This window comes from Suillus fuscotomentosus (assembly GCF_016647785.1).
Source record: "Suillus fuscotomentosus strain FC203 chromosome Unknown F5891scaffold_63, whole genome shotgun sequence".
Taxonomy (NCBI): domain Eukaryota; kingdom Fungi; phylum Basidiomycota; class Agaricomycetes; order Boletales; family Suillaceae; genus Suillus; species Suillus fuscotomentosus.
Genome location: NW_024539575.1, coordinates 125,722 through 144,680, shown reverse-complemented (window position 1 = coordinate 144,680; position 18,959 = coordinate 125,722). Strand labels below are relative to the sequence as shown.

Genomic DNA, 18,959 nt, shown 5'->3' with positions numbered 1-18,959 from the left:
TTTCCCCTATGATTTCCATGTTCCCGACATATGTTTGTCTCTAAAAGTCGCATGTGCTGCATGACGCTAACATCCGTAAGACTAGCCGAAAAAACTAGCCGACCATTCTTACTAGAAACCTCATCGCCCTTGATAATGGTGAAACAAACGAGCTCGAGCAAAGTCAGCCATTATGCCCCCAAAATGCAGGCACTTACAACCAATAAACCTCGAGTACCTTGGCGTCGCCGTGAAAAACGACGATACAAGCGCAGCGCAGCCGAAAAAGCAGTACTGAAGGAGAAGAGGCAAGCTCATTGCATTTCATACTCAAGCGCCCTCCAAGCTGCTCGCAATGTTGTCTTTCATGAAGCAGAGAAATTGCATGCTCAATTTAGTGGGCATAGTGTCCAGTACTACTATGAGGAGATAATGCAGCACTCATGCATTGCCCAGTCGTCTCGTGGCATCAATCGATGGAACACATTTTGTCGACAAGAAGTCAAACGGATCAATGATGGTATGGGCAACTGCTACATTGGAAGTTCCACTCACTGATACATAGTTTTTTCCATAGAACGAGCACCCAGCATTGCACCCTTGAAAGCAGCACAATGTGCTCATAGAATTGCTGAGCGGTGGAATTCCATGTCAAAAAGTGAGCAGGAGGATGCCACTCAAGCCGCTGTCAAGGATTTGGAAGATCATCGTGAAATGAAGAAGCTTGCCATTCGAAATGTCCCCCTGGAAGCCTTCCATGATTGTCAAAGGTCAGTGCAGGCCATTGACCGCGAGGTACATATTTTGTTTCTGTCGCTTATCCAGTGATATATCCCCTCTGATGCACAAAATTCTATTGACAGGCTCGCGCTCTGAATGCCCGCACTGGAGTTGAGATTATTTTCATCGCAACACGCTCTACTACTGACCACTTCAACCAACCACACATATTTCAAACCTCGCACGCCACGGACTTTTTTGATGCGTGTTTCAAAGTTAGCGCAGTGGACGTTGCTTTAAGACTAGAGGCATTTTCCATTGCTGGCATTCAAGGTAAGGCTTATGGGCCTCGTCTATTGCAGTGCAACTAACGAGCAATACATGCTGCACAGGTGTGGCTAAAACCTACTTACAAGAGACTCTCAACCTCAAGAAAGCTACCGGGGAGCTAATTTTCAAGAAACTTTGTACATGTTTTTTGCTGCTCTCTTGATGTATTCGTCTCAATTTTGAGAAGAACTTGCTGCCGCCCCTGAGAGAGTTTCTCGCATGTATTATCATAACTTCGACCACCACATCACTGCGAAGTATCACATCATTGTTGAAAACTGGCCGCTCTCCAAATTCTGCTGCCCTGGGGACATCAATTCGCGGACTGAAATATCTGTCCTAAAGTCTGCATGGGATTCCGGTGCCACTAGGTTTCACAAGCTAAGTGATACCGAGTTTGAGAAGTGGGAAGAGGAATACTTTCAGGCTGCACTGCACAACAGGAATGAAAATGAGGGAGAGGACAGAGGGCTCCAGAACACGATACCGACCGCAAGCACTCAGTCTTCTGTCCCTTCAAATGACGATGATTCACCTTCGACATCCTCCTTGACTCCAGACAGTCAATCTCAGGTGGCACCCTCTCACCAGCGTACAGTGCCAATTGCGGCCATCAATGTTATAACCGCAGCAAATGGCAATGCTATGCACGTGCCAAAGAAGGCCCGGAAGGAACGATCAGACAAGGGTGTCAAGCGTGGACCTCGGAAGAGGATGAATGCCCCAGCCAATGACACTGGTAACAACGAGCCCCAACTCAACAACACCATCTAGTGCTGCACTGGAGACATCCATCTCCCAATGCCTCTGCCAACACCCCACTCCACCCTCACATTGTCTCCGTCCTCTAGATATATACTATACCTAGTTCCTTGCTTTTTGTATAGCCATTATATATACAAGCAATGAATGATTTTATTGTGTTTTTTAGAAAAAGAACTAGCTATTTTAGACGTGATTTAAGCCTAGAAGCGAGCTTGTCATCGACGACAGTGAGCACGAGACGTGCGGACGTTCCCGAAGTATGAACAGTGCATAAGCTTCTAAATTGGGAATGGTTGCGTATGCCCGAGCCCCGCCAAACAGTCTGACACACTGGTGTTTTGCCAAAGTATAGATATTGAACATTATTCAGCTATTTACTGGCAGTGTGCGTATTTGGTGCAGTCGTACCTAATTAGGTTGCCACTCCCGGGGGTATATGACAACCTAATTAGGTAGGGATCATGTGAGGTTGAGGTGCTGGGAATTACTCAAAAGACTACTTGCTGCCTATTAAGATCCTCCAAATGGGCTATTTGAACTATGAGAGAGAGTTGCAGCAGAGTGGGAAAAGATTGCTAAAGAGGAGTGTCAGAAAGTATGCCTAGGAGGATTGCAGCAGTTATTAAAGCCAAAGGGGGTAACACCAAGTACTAGAATTGTAGAATAGTCTTGGTTAAATATAAAGTCAAAAAAGTGTCCTAATGAGTCATGTCTTTGAAATTACCATATATGGTTGGATTCTCACGATGAATATCTCAAATTTGAGCCAGGATATAGGGCTTCTAGAAGTGTCCCTATATCATCTTGTTGTCATTGAGTCCTGGCTTTCCATTACCCAATTACTTGAAAATGCATAAACATTCAGACATTTTTTGAGCCACTGTACTGCTACGCTATGACTCTGCTTTGAATACTTAGATGCCAAAATTTTCAATGACGAACCTCACGTGATTGTATCAACTTGGTCAACAATCAATGGTAGTACTATGAGGTGCAGGAATATACAGAGGCTATTGAGGAGTATCAGAGTTTGGAGAAGAGGGTTGCTCGTGAGTGTTTCACCTCATCTCATTTCAAAAAATCGTGTCTCGCTTACAAGTCATTTTTCATTTTCAAACCAAACCTGTGTTATGGCAAACACAAATGCTGATCACACCTGTAGTATCTCTCAACCTCTGTGCAAACACTCATCATCACCTCTGGTCTTCTGGTTGGTTCCTTGAACACCTCCCACCCACTTGTGTGAGCTCCCTGGTACTCGCGTGTCCATCTCTATCACAATATTCATGGTTAAATGTTAAACTTATTTAACCAAGTTGAATCGATTCACAGCTGTCTAACTGATGTTTCCCTCGTGTGAGCATGACCTTTGTGCCTCCATCACTCACATTTGTCTTTGCCTCCTACCGAACCATTTTCTTCGCTCATTCGAGCACATTTTGTCGAGTCTCATGTGTATGACACTTTATACTGTCATGTCTTGTACCTTTGTTTCTCGGTTTCACAATCAAATTTCACTTACTAGCATTCAACTATTACTATTTTATACTCGGAGCAGTTCAAATTCAATGCATTTCTAGAATTCTTCATATCAAGTGTAACTCGAGTAGACAATTTAAGAATTTACTGATATTACCGCCCACCACAACCAGCAGGCGTGCAGTGTTTGAATTCCACCTGGAGCTAGCCCCAGAGTCTGAGGGTTCAACATTGTCACATGACCCATCACGGGGCAGTTGAGCTAAGTCATCACAAAGTTGTCTCAGATCAAGCAATTAATGTCAATTACTGTAACTAAACAAAAATTACTTTATTTTTTGTACATAAGAGCAGGAGTCAACAAGATAATACACGACAAACTACAGGTAGTCCTACAAAATAAGACCGCAAATACTCAAAACTTCCCCCTTCTATATTGACATTAAGTCCTGACATACCAGTAGAAATAATAAACTTACTTGTGTTGACGTGAACGGCCTACTGCTTGAGCTTCGCACACACGTTTAAGAGTTAGTGCAGGTGGCAAACTATCCTTGACATTATGTCCAATTGAGTGTTCAACCATATTGCGTGTGGATGAGCCCCTTCAGTGACATAACCCTCTAAACATGGCCAGCCCACCTTGACATTTCTTCCGAGTGACATGGGTCAGCCCACCATGGGCCCACTTTATCAATGTAGGTCATGTCTGAGTGTAGGCCAGTGGGTGCTATGTATTGAATGATTAGGGGTGGGCCCAAGGCCTACATTCTTCAAGACACTAAGGTGGGCCCATGGAGTACAAGGTGGGCCTATATTATACTGGCCAGATTTTTCCTCAAGGATTTCCAGTGGACCCATGAGTTTCCGGATTATCATTGCTGAAGATAGTCCTGCAATTTACAGCAGCAAAAGAAAGAACATGTATCGGTGAATGCAAATTTCATTTGTAACCGCCAGAATCACATTGATCCTGACCGGAAAAAAATGAGACTGCCAACCCAATATCTATCCGGAAATAGCATGTGTCAGCAAATGCAAATTTCAGTTGGAATCACCAGAAGTCCAGACTGCTGAATGCATGTAGGTTCACCAAAATAATAATAATCCTACCCGGCAAAACCAATTGCATTGCCGAGTGGCAAAATAATATTAATTGCGGTTGGCGGAATTCATGTGTTGGTCAGCGAGTCTCAATGGTAGGAGCAAATTGGAGCTGGGTTATGCATGTGGGCCGATATGATGATTTACAGGGGCATGGGCCTGCCCGTGGTATCCATGTTGGAGGAAAGGACCCATGCCCTTGTTACTTTCAGAATCAGCAGGCCCAGGCAATGTAAGCTCAATGACTGGGATGGGCCTACTCCTCGTAAGGTGTACATACAAGTGGGCCCAGGCCAGTACTACATACTGCATATACAGACGGGCCGTCACAACATCCTTATGTCCAAAGGCGGGCTCACCAGCTGTCTAATATGGACATGGGCCTAACCACAGTACCCCAGACATGCAGGCGGGCCTGCGGGGCAACTATCATGGCAAGGGCCAGGCCCAGCATATGCTTGTCAGTTTGTGCATGGGCCCACATAATGTCCATTAATGGGCGTGGGCCCACCATGAAGCGGCCCTAAGCATTAGCGGGCATGGGCGTGGGCCCACCATGAAGCAGCCCTAAGCATTAGCGGGCCCACACCCCTTTGATGAGTACATTGGGCTCGTGTCAGGTACACAGCATACAAGGGCAGGCCCATGTAGCTGCCCAATTTAAACTAGCGGAATGATGTGTGGCATTGTTCATTGTATTGCTGGGAATATGTCCCGATACCATGCTCAACTATGCCTGGAGGATCCATCTTCATAGGTTATTACATTGTCAGGCTGCATCCTCATGGTCATATGTTGGTCTACCCAGCGAAGCAGCATTATATCGGTGATACATCTAAAGTACCTGGAACATGTGGAACAAATTTAATTAGCTAGCCTAGATATGTTTATGTAGGTACTGAAGGAACAAAAATATATTGTACATGGAATTCAGCCAGTGAGTGACCAATGAACCTGCCAGCACCAAGTTGGGAAATACACTTGTTGTCATCCTCCTTAATTTGCTGTAATAATTCATCGCCGAGGTCCCGCACTCCAGGTTGTCCAGCAAGAAGTCATCCAAGACATTAAATATGAAAGCTGTTTTTGGTTCTAAAAATGAGGCTGGAAACAGACCCATTTGAAAGAGCTGGATATCAGCGGGCACAGAAAAAATCTCACTCCCCAAGATCATCATCCCATGGGCATGCATTTCCTTCATGTCCAAGCCATATCACCATCCTAGTCTTGACCAAGCAACTTTCCTCAAAGAAGGAGCCTGTCCATTGGCTGACCCAATGAAAGGGATGCCTTTGGTGCTGGGTTCCGCAACAATTTGTGCAATACAGAGGCTCACCAAAGCACCCATGGCATTTATAGACACCATCTGTCCTACACATGATACATGACCTATCTGATGGAACCTCCCTTTCAAGGAGTATGTCAAGATATGTTTGGGTCTTTTGTTGGAATAGAGAATGGACATACATACTTGCAGTAAGCGTCAGCATGTTCCAGCATCACACTTACAATAGTTACACGCTCGTTAAAGTTATTCCTCAGTTGTTCTTTCATCTCAACTGAGGTATGTTTACATATTCATTATATCTATCTAGTTGCTAACTGTACTTAGTTCTGGCTTTCGCCATTAGGTACAGTGTCTAGTAATAAAGTCATTCTTTCATCTTAACTGAGTTCTGGCTTTCGCCATTATCTTTGGGACCCATTGATGTATATAGTCATTTTGACTCTGAACAAAGATTAACAGAGAACTACAACTAAGTGTGAGAGAAGACTCACCAGGTATTTTTGCAGATGCAGTGGAGTCACCCTGTGACTGTCAATGTCCCCAACAAAGTCATCACCACCATGGTGAAGCATTCCATAAGATGCCTGCCTTGAGAAAGACTTAGTCAGGGTGGCTGGAACAGATTTACTGATCTTCGGTCTCTCCACCCATTTACCCACTACCTTCCTAGTCCTATATAATTTCTGTCATTCCACCACTGCATACCTATGTTTTGGTGTCCACTTTTGGATCCTAGAACCTCCAATGAGTCTACTTTAATACTTTATTGGAATCTGCAAGAAGGGCCAAGGATGGTTGCAGTGAAGGGGCAGTGCCATCCTCCGGTCACATGCAGGAGATCTCGCCGCCACCCCAAACCACTATACCGGTGAACAAGACTTCACATTCACAGCAAATCCAGACTGCCAGGTCACGGCGGGATGTCAAACAGGCAGTGTCCGACATGGTGCACCCTCCTACAATCAAGGATGATGTTGATACCAGGCAGCCTGCCAAGTCAGCAAAGAAGCAGCACGGCAAAAAGTAGTCATTATATCAACATACTATCATAGGGTGTGTATAGAATCAATGCAATTGAATCGCTTGGCTATCGGCATAATCGTGAAATTGACTTCCATATTGAAACAGACATATTTACATTAGGCAGGCTATCTAGATGCATATATTATATGAACTAGTGACCTCCGGTGGCCATCCCCTCTGCTGTCTCAACTTCGGTTGCCAGAGACAATAGAACTGAGAGTTGGCGTGCATGGTGCTCAGCCGCATGATGGATGGTGATCAGATCTTTGAAGGTCCGAGTCAACCGATCTCTACACTCAAGGAACGCCAACATTACAGCCTGGTTGCTGTCAAGAATTTCAGCCAGTACAGGATCACGAACATCATCACCGGGCTGAATCAGACTGCCAAGCATCATCTGTGCTAGTTTATACACTAGAATGTGTTAGTAAAGTCAGTGATGAAATGCGAATGTGAACTCACATTCATTCTCCTTGGAGGCATGCCACAATGTCGATCGCCGCCCTCTCAGCCTCACCGACAAGGTTTGTGAAAGTCTGACGCCGCTCTCCTTCATTGGCGGAATTCAGCTTTCACCGTTTGGGGATTGGAAATGGCCCCTCACTGTAGGGCATAGCCTTCAGAGAGTATGCCACAGGCTCTGAGGAAGGGGCAGCCGGTGGTGTAGTGGGGTTGGGAGCAGCAGTGAGGGGGATCGGCGTCCAATTTCCGACCTGAGGAAGAGGGGCCTGGCCTCCAAACTGAAATGCTGAGATGGTGGCTAAGTGAGTGGCAGAGAAGAGTTCAGACTAACCACTTATGTTGATTGGTCAAATCAAATCTGACATGAGGGGCTGGAGCCGGCGTGGAGAAAGAGGATCTTTGCCTCCAGCTAAAATTGAACTGCAGCTAGTGTTCTTCAACTGGCACTGATGTGGTCAGTGGTGATTGTGTTGGAGGTGGAACAGGCTCCTGAACTGTAGCAAAAGTCAAACAGTGTTTCCAACCAACATTCATTGGCGATGGCCTGGCCTGAGGATTGATGTACATTCCAAAGTCAGATTGTTGAGGTGCCGGTGACCCCTACCCCCCACTTGGCAAAGATGGACTGGAACCGAAGTTCAACAGTGATGTGGTTGATTTGGCCAGTGGTGACTCTGGCAGTGGTGGGGCAGGCTGCTTGACATGGATTGCAGCAGAAGTGGAATGGAGTTTCCAGCTGAGGTTCATGGGCAATGACATCGCCAGAGGATGAGTGTTCATTCCAAAGTTGAATTGACTAGCCACTAGTGAGACCTGCCCCACACTAGGCACAGATGCTGTCCAACCGAAGTTGAACATAGGTCTTGTGGGAGACGGCATGGGCTTCAATTCCGCTGCCACTGGGTCTCGCTTTCAGACATTGAACCCAAAGTTCAACTGTCAGGGTGCTTCCGGCATTGCCGGCGACTTGTCTGCCTTCGAAAGGCCAGATGGCTTAAAGCCAAAATTGAACTCCATAGGCTTGTCAACAATAATCTGTCTTTCATTAGAACACTTACTTTGCTGTTGGGGTGCTTCTGGCATTGCCAGCAACTTGTCTGCCTTTGACAGGCCAGATGGCTTAAAGCCAAAATTGAACTCTATGGGTCTGTCAACAATAATTTGTCTTTTATTAGAACACTTACTTTGGGGTGGGTCGCCAGCGTGGGAAGACAGCAGGTGAGATGGGGAATTGCTGTTTGTTTAGACTTTGAAATATATATGACAGTCAGTTGCTTGAGTTATATTGGATCAGAAAGATGGTGAGGATGAGATGAAAGATTGGATAGGACCCCTGATAAGGTCATACTCTCGTAGGATCGGATCTGAAGGACTTTGGCCTCAGCTTGTATGCTGTGCCCTTTTCCTAAGTACTGTCCCCTATTTCAAGCACTAACAATAACACGTCCAAAGGTCCGGACAAGTCTCATAGTTATATCCGGATGACTTCTGGATATCGGAAACATGTGTAAGACTAATCCGGACAAGTCCGAACAGAGTATAGACTACCCGAAGGTAGAGCTGAGGATATAGACTATCGGAATCAATCTGAAGTCTCGGAGGGGGACAAGAGTTAGATAGACTCAAGTCTGGAGGACAGAAGGAGGACAATCTAAGATGATATTCAAACTGAGGTACTACAGGACATATACACAAGTTTATATACTAAGGAAATAACGGAAGGATCAGTAAGCAGAGGTCCGAGGCTATGTACAAAGCATATGCAAAGATTATCAAACACGAGTCAGAAATGAAACATAGGTTCACGGATCAGTAAGCATACTGGTAATAAGTATAACCAAAACATCAGGAAGAGGAAATACCGAATAGGCTGTGTTCAACATTATGTAAACAGGAAATGGATTAAGAAGCTTATCTATATCAGATCGGAAGCGGATCTATGCACTGGACCGCATCGGATCTAAGGGTCAGAAGTCCAGAAGAGAAGTGTGACTATATGTGATATAACAACCTCTTTGGATTTGTTGTGGTTTGCCCACTGCGGGGTTTCAACAATGGATTTTCTCCGTGTGAAACTACACATGTGGTCCAACATTGTGGTTCATGGCACCGCATGGTATGGGTACCGGAGCCAATATTCAATATTGACACAGCGCTTGAATCCAGCCTATAATACTGATGTAAATGTTAATTTTCCCCATCCCTGGCATCTCTTCTTACACTGCAGGCATTTTCCCATGTTTCTCCACCAAACATTCAAAAAACATTGATTGAGAAGATAGAAATTTCCCCTCATTTTTCTTGTCAAAATATTGAAAAAAAGTAATTCATGTTTCAATGATGCTCTGTGTGTGGGCCATGATGCAGAAATTGGTCATGTTCCTTCAAGGATAATGCTGTATTTTCCATCCATTATCCTTGAAATAATAGCTTAAAATAATGTTGATTTTCTTCCCTGTGTTTTTCAAATATACACAGAACATTTGAAAACATAGTATATTTGAAGAACATAGAGAAGAAAGTTAACGTTATTTGAAGCTGTTATTTCAAACACAATAGGTGGAAAATACTTGAAGGAACATGACCAATTTTTGCATCATATCTCACACACAGAACATCATTGAAACATGAATTACTTTTTTTAAATGTTTTGACAGGAAAAATGAGGGGAAATTTCTATCTTCTCAATCAATGTTTTTTGAATGTTTGGTGGAGGAACATGGGCAAATGCCTGCAGTGTTACACCCATTCCCTGCTCAATATGCCACCTGTGGATATTTCCAACAGGGCTCTTAGTGATGCTACTGCTGAGATTCTGCAAATTCTCACTAGAGCCATCAATTGCACAAAAGGACACACTGGCCATCTAGAAATGGCCATGGAGATGGCAAAAATCATGGTTAGCAAGTACTCATAGGCCATTCTTCCTGTCCTAAAGTAGAATAGATGGCGGCATTTCAAGCCCATGGAGAGTCAGCAACAATGATCCCGCCGGTGATACTCTCAGCGGCGATGGAGTTGTCAGAGCATGTGGATCTAGTGGGCAAGAGATCATTTCTCACTCTGCCAATCTGGAGAAACATCCTACTGAGCAACTCTCATATCCAGCAACATCTGCTTTGTAGCAAGGCCCACACATTTGAAGAAGCCTTGATGAAGGGACTGGCATCCCAGCCCCCGATGCAACCCAAAATAACAGTGATGACTAACTCGCTGATGCTCCCAGCTGCTCATTCAACATTAATGCCTATCGTGAAGAAGACACTGATAGACATGACTATTGACAGTGATGAAGTTGAAATTGTGAAGGAAATAGCGCAAACTGACACCAGCCCCCACAAGAAGCAGACATTCATTGACACTGCTGACACCCAAGTGTCCGGTTTCCAACATCAAGGCAAGATTGAAATGCCGGTAAAGGTAAAGGCCCACATCGCAGTCGATATCCCGCTGAGAGACAGTAGGCAGAAGCCAATGCTGAAAAGCAAGCAAATGGAGATGGCCAGAGCATCTGAGTTGGATGAGGTCGTAGTTGTGGATGTGTAAGGCAAGGGCAAGGAAGTTGTGCTGCCACCAGATAATCACTGCTGTGGCCACAAGCGGTTCTTACAGAAAAAATCCAGGCCGCCAATGAAGCGGACTGTATTGCCTAACCACCTGCCGGCTACAGGTGATGACAGTGGTCAATTAAAACCATGGTTTCAAGACTCTTCTTCATTGCAAGTAGGAACCTTCATCATTCTGGATGTCATGTTGGCCTCACGTTTCTTTTACAGCAAAATGCCGGTACAACAACTCAGAAACATGGCCATCGGCAAGCAATGTTGATGGAGGAAGATGAAGGAAACATCCTGGAGGATGTCGGCGACATTAGCACTGGGCAAGAGGAGGATATCGGCGTGGTAAGAGTGTAATCCTTTATTTTGAATCCTTTTGAACTTGGTGTAGCGAAAAGCGGGGCCACAATTGAACCCACCTTGTGCTGCCTGTCAGGAAAGGTCAGTGAGCAACATTTTGCTTGACTGGCAAAGTTGTAACAATGGAACAGTTTAACAATTTGTTGGCAAGGATATGGGGTGGGCACAGTGCTCAGAGCTTGCGCCAGGTGTTCCAGGAAGAAAATCAAATGTTCTAGGTCGGAGCACCCAGTCAATATTACAGTTCAGTCAGATCACACTCCAGATTATGATGAAGGTATTTGCATTCGTCATTGACTATTTCATGAGCTAAGAGTATTAGATATGCTCATATGTACATGATGATGGTGAGGGCGCTGGGTGTGCTGCATTACCAATGCATACTGGTCCTGCCATTGTCAATATGTCCCCTGTTCCATTCACTCACCTTGAAGCTCAATCACATGGCGGCAGCCGCTGAGGACATGCTGATTGATTCTTTGGGTGACACAGTGGCAAGGGATCTGGGAGCCCTGACACTGAAGGCAAACAGAGACTCGGTGTCACTCATCGCTGCCAATAAAGTCCTACAGGACACCATCATCGACCTTCAAAACCAGGTAGCTGAGCTCTGTGCCCATAATGCAATCACCGCCACACTCATTGAAGCCATCAACATCTGCCTTACTGCCCAGGGTGTTGCACTTTGAACAATGGAGACTATGCGTGCCAAGATTGCCATATTGCAGGAGGAAGTCAAGGCCTTGCATGCAGAAAGTCAGCATCATGAGGCCCAGCTCTGGAGTGCCGAAGCAAAGGTGGCTTCGAATGGAACAAGCACTGCCATCCTCAGTGATGCTTATGAATCGCTTCAGCAACATGTTGTCTCCAATGTGTCCCTTCCGCATTTCAATCATGCCATGTTCTTTCCTCCCATCAGCCATGGTACTCCCTACACACAAAGCATGAGCTCCAGACAGGCACAGGCGATGGAACAGCTTTACTTTAATTTTATACCAGGGCTGTCTACAGCTCCAGGCCTCCCTGGTACCAGTTTCACTGGCAGTTTTGGAATTCAGGGCCTGGCAGTCACCCTCACTGCGACATCATGTGCTGCTGCATCCCATTCTGGTGGTGGAGTCACCCACATCATTGCAGGTCCTTCCACTGCTGCCAGCCAATCCACCAATAATGAAGTCGCAGGACCTTCAGGTTCTCACCCTAGAGGTGCCTTTGAGGAATCGGCATCGGGGATCGGTTGCAACTAGACAAGTTGTTGTCAACATGCTTTGAACATGTGCACTTTTAGATAATTGGAATTTGTGTTTGCCATTATGTGGTGACTATTTATTAAGTCAGATGATCTATCACATGCCAATTATCTTCACCGGTGCTTTACATGCCTATAATGTATATCATCTTTGTCTCAAAGTAGACTCCCAAGTGTCCATGCCTTTCATCACCGGAGACCTGCACTGGTGTTTTTATGTCATGATGTTATGACCCATCACTGATGCTTGATAAGTTTTATGTATAAAAGTGTTTACCAGTTAGTCTGTATCATGTTTCTGTCCCCCACATAATGAATCCCCTGCCTGCTGAGTGGGCATTGGCTACAACTTACATTGCGAGCAACTATGTCTGCTGCCAGTTCTGTGCCATCGTTGGAGTGACACCGAGGGTCCTTCCACCCCCGGAGCTTGATGTTGTCTTGCTCTCATTTTGCAAGGATCCTCGCCGAAGCATATCACAATCCTGGTAATGACCCTGTTATTTTTCCAGCATCATTGTTGACTTTCATTGACATTAGTCACCAGAAGAGGAATTGGTAGTGGGGTTATATGATGGTATGAGATAAACTCAAGTAGTCCTCAGTGAGTGAGATATACATCGGCCAAAGGAGATTGCTACTGAGAAGGTTCCTCTAAGTGTATAAATGAAGAGAAACACTAGACCAGGCACTTGGTCAAGCCTGGTAAGGCACACGACGATGAGTGAAGTGCTAGTGAGTGAAAGTGACATAAAGCACTGATGAGCGATGATGGCCGATGATAAGCGACAATGCGCAACTTATAACGGGAGCATGCGCTAAGTGGAAGCGGTGTGCGCGTGCAGGTGGTGGAATGCAGTGACTCTTAAGGAGTCAGAAAACTAATTGGCAGAGTTTCTCTATTAATGTACGGTGGCAGGCGCTCGTATTGTACTTAAATACTTAAAGATGTGAGAGGGAACTTAGACTTAGAGTCCAATGATGTGTGGGCAGAAAGATACTCATTATACAGTTTAGGTGCGTGTATATATACTAAGTAATGATAAGTGCTGTCAAGTGCTAAAGCAAACCAAGAAGTGAAGCAGATACAAGATAATATGTAATGTAAGGGTCCATGATGGAAAACATACGAAATATGGTCATAAGCACTGGAGATATGTCAGAATAAATAAACATAGAATCAGAATACGCACCGACAAACCAAACAGACATGAAATGGATGGACGGAGGATGGGTGATGGAACCGAAGATGCGTGCGCTGATGCGCAACCGAAGTGCTCATGTGCGTGGAGCCCCTTCAGTAACTTTTTCCGATATATAAAGCCACCAGAAGTTGATAATTCGCCCAATAAGACGGGTCACCTGAGGTGGGCCCAAATAAAGGTGTACCAATGGAGAGGGGTAGGCCCAAGATATGGTCTAGTGGTCCATAATTTAGGAGTGGGCCCAGTATGTGATATAAGTATTGTGCTACCGATATGGATGATTAGGCCCATACAATGGTACATATACCCATACTGATGGCAGGGCCGATATGAGTAAGTGAGACATAGGGATGGGCCCAGGTGCCTGTGCTACCGAGATGGATGGATAGGCCAATCCAATAGTACTACCTATATTAATTAATAGTAGGGTCGATATGAGTAAGCAATATATAGGGATGGGCCCACACAGCCATACAACCTATATTAATTAATAGTAGGGCCAATATGACAAGCCGAGATATAGGGATGGGCCAACTACTGGTGCTGTGATGACCCAAACTGGAAGTGTGTTGGATAGTTCAGATAACATCACTGAATAGTCCCAGATCCAGTAGAATGACCTCCAGAAAAAGTGTGCCCTCAATATGTGTCAATATTCATCTACCCCCCACATTTTATGATCAAAATGTAAAACCTTGTACCGAGGGTGATGACCCAAACCGGAAATGTGTTGAATAGTCCAGATAACATCAATGAATAGTCCCGGGTCCAGTAGAATGACCTCCAGAATGTGTTTCCTTTCAATATGTGCTGATATTCATCCACCGCCCTATTGTATGACCAAAATGTAAAACCTGTACCAAGGGTGATCACCCGAACCTGAAGTGTGTTGAATAGTTCACTGAATAGTCACAGGTCCGGTAGAATGACCTTGGGAACAAGTATCCTTTCAATATGTGCTCATATTCATCTACCGCCCTATTGTAGGACCGAAATGTAAAATCTTGTACCGAGGCTGATGACCCAAACCAAAAGTGTGTTGAATAGTTCGGATAACATTCATAAATCATCCAAGGTCTAGTAGAATCACCTCTGGGAGCATGTTTCTATAGCTTATATGATAAGACACAATGTAAGGAGACACACCAACAACAACATATTGATTCGAACTAGTATTGGACATTATCACAGCATGGATAATTAATGATGGCACTGTGGAGATTTGAACAGTAGAGCAGTCTCCTGGCCAAAATCCTGCACTGTCTCGCAACAGGGACCAAGTTACCACTAGACTATCTAGCTGGGATTGAGGGCAGAGGTCATAAGTATATGTCACCTGAATTATGTAATAATTGCAACCAACAAACTTATGGCACAATTAGATGTCTAGGCAAAGGCAGTAGTTCACTAAGACTGCAACTTTGATCACACATAGGTTGATTTAGATATCTAGCATCACACATTAAATCTACATAGTTAAGGATTGTTGTAGGGTGGTAAATGAATCTTGGCACATACTGAAAGGTAGCTTTTTCCAGAAGTTATTCTACTGGACCTGGTATGATCAATTGATGTTATCCAATGTGATTATTCAACACACTTCCAGCTCAGGTCATCATGCCCAGTACAAGGGCCCACATTTTGGTAATACTATGGGGCAGTAAATGAATCCTGGCACTTACATATTGAAAGGAAACATTTTCCGGAGGTCATTCTGCTGAACCTGGTGTGATACATTGATGTTATCCAAACTATTCAACACACTTCCAGTTCAGATCACCCCTCTTGGTACAAGGTGTGATGTTTCGGTTATAAAGTAAGGTGGTAGATGAATATTGGTACATATTGAAAGGACACTTTATCCGAAGGTCATTGTACCGGACCTGGGACAATTTATTGATGTGATGTGAATTATTCATCACCCTTCTGGAGGCAGTCTCTTTCGGACGAACATCTCACTCGCACTTTTGAGTCTTAAGGTAACACCTTTTGTATAGCCCACCAGGAATCAACTTTTTACATCGCGCAACCCTGTCACACTATGATTATCTCGTATCCACTCATTTCTGCATTAATTACGCATCTATTGACACATTTCACAGTGTATATTCTTTTGACCAAGTCAAGCACTCGCTAGTGTACAAACCAGTCGCAAAGAAAGTCTGCACCATATCTACAGCTATGCCTCCAGAATTCCAGATTATGAGAAGATTACCTGACAATCCATTGGCCAGCATGGGTGGCAAATGTAGCTATATGCTTGTGGTCTATGAAGAGATATACTTCTGTCAAGTGCATAGATTTGTAGTTGTAGAAATGCCTGCCGGTGGCAAATGTAGTTACAGGGGTGTAAATTGCATGAAACTGTCTGGGAGGTTGTATCCTTGAAAATATAAGTAAAACTAAAGATGATATGATAATAAACTCACAACATATCACCGGGCAAGAGTGTAACAATCTCTCTATGCTAAGTTTCCTGCATATTTTTGTGGTTTCAGTAGAGATTCATTAGTTCTAGGGCTTTACTGGAGAGGTTTGTTTGTGTGGTGGTGTCTTCCTCAACAAGTCTCCATAGGCCCCATTTTTTCTTTGCCAGTCTCGATTTGAATAAAAGTGGTGCCACCATCTGCATTGTGGTGGGGGTTTGTCCAGTACACGAGACCATGTAGCAAAGACCAAGAATGTATGAGGAAGTTGTCTGGGTGGACCATATCGCTGTTACGACTTGGATAGGTTGAGCCTTCCGATGCCGAATGGCAGATCTCTAAGTGATCTCGCAAAGATGGAAGGATAGTGTTCTAGCCTTGGATGAAGCCTAAGGGATCCTCCAACAAGCTTGGTAAGCACAGTGGCTCATCAAGCTGTAGGGCTAACAGATATATGGCTAAGATAGCATCGGCTTGCCTTAGAAGTATGGTCAAGACAGAGGGACTAAGGTCACTCTGAAAGGATGAACAAGTACTGGGATTGTACTAGTTTCTAGGAAATACCAAGTAGATCAAAGTAAGGAATATAATGATATCTGTCTAAGTTATATAGCTGTATGCTATAAGGTTTGGTAGGAGCCTGTATTGTGAATCTATCTGAGTCAGAGATAAGATGAGGTGAGGCAAGCCTTGCTTGTCTGATAAGATGCATGAGGTGCCTCTTCTATGTCAAGATACATACATGAGGTGTTCCAGCCTAAAGGTCCATCAACACATGTAAAGGCATGCATTGGTCTAGTTCTACATGAGGCATACAGCCATCATGATGAGATCAGGAGGCCTTCCAGGCCATAGTGAAGTCATAGTGGTTCCAAAATGCTATCAGTCAGGACCTAGGCTAGGTCTGGCAATATTATTGTAACAATCCCCAATGAGGCAATCAATCATGGTTTGATTTCAACTGTTGATAATACTACTATCGAGAGTACTAGAAAACTTAGTGGTGTTACAGTGTGTTAGTTATATGGTACGGACCTTAAACATGATGGAAGACTGCCTTGTTTATATGCAAAGTTGAGTATACACTGAATCTTGTTGGAATCATATATATTGTTTATGAATTCTTTGAAAGTAGCATATCGGTGTGGATATGTGAAATTCTTTGTGCATTGTTCAGTGTCTGGTTAAGTTGTGTTAGAGGAGTGATGAATGGGTTGAATTTTGATAAACTGGCCTACTGATTTGTCAAATTACAATGGCTTTGTTTATGTGAAGAGCTGCGGTTATTTCTTCACATAACTGCCAGCTTGTGTTTGTCAATCACTAAACTGCAAGTAGATACTATTTTTTGATGTGTTGGGTCATGATTTGGGGAGTGATGCAAAGAATGCTACAGCATTGGCATATTCTTGACAAACATTTACACTGTTCCTCATAATACACAGAAGTGTGGTGGTAGACCCATCATACCATTTAATAGTTTCTGATTGAGTGTGTACTTGGGAGCTGATGATAGGAGTGGCAAAGTTGTGTGAGTCAAATTTTGCACATCAGAGTTAGTGTGTCAGTCATAACTTCGACATCATGCATAAGGGTGGGTGTATCGGTCATGACTTTGACATCACATATAAGGGTGGATACATTCAGAGGGTTAGGTGTGTCGGTCATGACCTCAATATTGCACATTAGATGGGTAGTTGGAGTGAAATCTTGAGACAGGAGGATAAGGTTAATGGGGATCTTATCACCTGCAGAGTTGGAGGAAGCTGGAGCATTTGATTGTGGTTCTGGAAATGCAATCCAATGACATTTTTAAGGAGCCTTGCCTTGTGAGTTTACATCAGCGGGTTGCTGAGTCTGAGATTGTTCCTCTTTCTTGCATTTACACTATGTATATTTATTGGTGGTGTTCCTTGGGGGTTAAGTCTGAAATGGCTAAATCAGGATGGTTGAGCCATGGCTGCTTGTTGGGTTTATTGGGCTATTGCATTGTATTTCAACAAAGAGTTTCCTTGTTGAGATAATGCCAGCAGAGTTGGGGTATAATATGAGTGAATGAAGATAGAGTGTGTTGGTTTGGAAAGAAAGGTTAAGAGAGGGATGGTCAGGCCACTGAAGCTACATTTGCTGGGATCTCAAATTAGGGATACATTTTAGGAAGGTACACACCTTAAATTGTTTATTATTAAGTCCACAAAGTATGCTTATAGTGACAATGATATGGACAAGTTGTAGTCAAGCTACAGGGATATCATAAGAAATAGTGTTAAGAGGGGTGGAAGAGGGTTTTCCAATGTTATGCATCTCTTCTTGAGGGCTATTTCTATATCCTCATGCAGGTTAGGACTAGAGGTAGATGCTTTATTTCCACCTGGTTGAAAGTGTGTACATGTGATGCTAGACATATCAAGAGATGGTGTTCCACCAACTGTCATATCTGTATACAAAGAAGGAGTGTCTTCCAAAACTCTTTTTGTGAGGTAATGATTATACTAGGCACTTCAACAGAAAGGAATATGATCTATGGATATGTTAGTGTAGAGAGAAGGGCGGTATAGGATTAGGCTTACCTCAATGTACATTTGCATATGTTTTTACAAGGCAGCAGGAAAGACTGTGAATGGGCAGCGTACAAAGGGGCAATAATAGCACTTCTTGAGTACTGAATTAGTAGTTAATATTGTGCCTTTAAAATTATCTGTAAAAAGTTCAGGTTGAGGGTGTTTGTCCTACTGAGAAAGTTGATCTTCAAGCATGGATCCTTATTGTGAGTCAAGTGGTGCCTCTGAATATTACTAGACTACTTGCCACAGTAAATGTAGCATGCAACAATGCTAGTAGGGGAAAAAGTTGGGAGTTGGAGCCATTACTATGAGAAGATGTGCATCTCTTGTGAATTTCACAAGAAAGATAACTGTTATTGTAGGTCCAAGTTGATGGGGTACTTTCAAGCACACCAACAGAATCAAATGTCAGGAAACACTAAATGATGTAGGTTCTGAGCATGGATGA

At 43.9% G+C, this 18,959-nt stretch overlaps 4 protein-coding genes across 4 annotated transcripts; 2 read left to right on the top strand and 2 right to left on the bottom strand.

Moving 5' to 3' along the window:
- Positions 1-183: 183 nt before the first annotated feature.
- On the top strand, positions 184-1,880 carry F5891DRAFT_1193894 (uncharacterized protein; the record flags this gene model as incomplete). Its single annotated transcript, XM_041367846.1, has 5 exons — positions 184-499; positions 557-774; positions 843-1,032; positions 1,217-1,768; positions 1,804-1,880. 5 exons carry the CDS (start codon positions 184-186, stop codon positions 1,878-1,880), a joined length of 1,353 nt encoding a protein of 450 aa, XP_041221296.1.
- Positions 1,881-5,534: 3,654 nt separating this feature from the next.
- F5891DRAFT_959697 (uncharacterized protein) lies at positions 5,535-5,756 on the bottom strand (the record flags this gene model as incomplete). Its single annotated transcript, XM_041375670.1, has 1 exon — positions 5,535-5,756. One exon carries the CDS (start codon positions 5,754-5,756, stop codon positions 5,535-5,537), a length of 222 nt encoding a protein of 73 aa, XP_041221295.1.
- Positions 5,757-7,152: 1,396 nt separating this feature from the next.
- F5891DRAFT_1193893 (uncharacterized protein) lies at positions 7,153-8,233 on the bottom strand (the record flags this gene model as incomplete). The annotated part of the gene is made up of 6 exons (XM_041367845.1): positions 7,153-7,238; positions 7,293-7,448; positions 7,679-7,699; positions 7,762-7,946; positions 7,996-8,143; positions 8,209-8,233. 6 exons carry the CDS (start codon positions 8,231-8,233, stop codon positions 7,153-7,155), a joined length of 621 nt encoding a protein of 206 aa, XP_041221294.1.
- A 1,678-nt stretch (positions 8,234-9,911) lies between these two features.
- F5891DRAFT_1193892 (uncharacterized protein) lies at positions 9,912-12,314 on the top strand (the record flags this gene model as incomplete). Its single annotated transcript, XM_041367844.1, has 6 exons — positions 9,912-10,049; positions 10,097-10,692; positions 10,774-10,873; positions 10,927-11,052; positions 11,502-11,744; positions 11,796-12,314. 6 exons carry the CDS (start codon positions 9,912-9,914, stop codon positions 12,312-12,314), a joined length of 1,722 nt encoding a protein of 573 aa, XP_041221293.1.
- Positions 12,315-18,959: the final 6,645 nt, after the last annotated feature.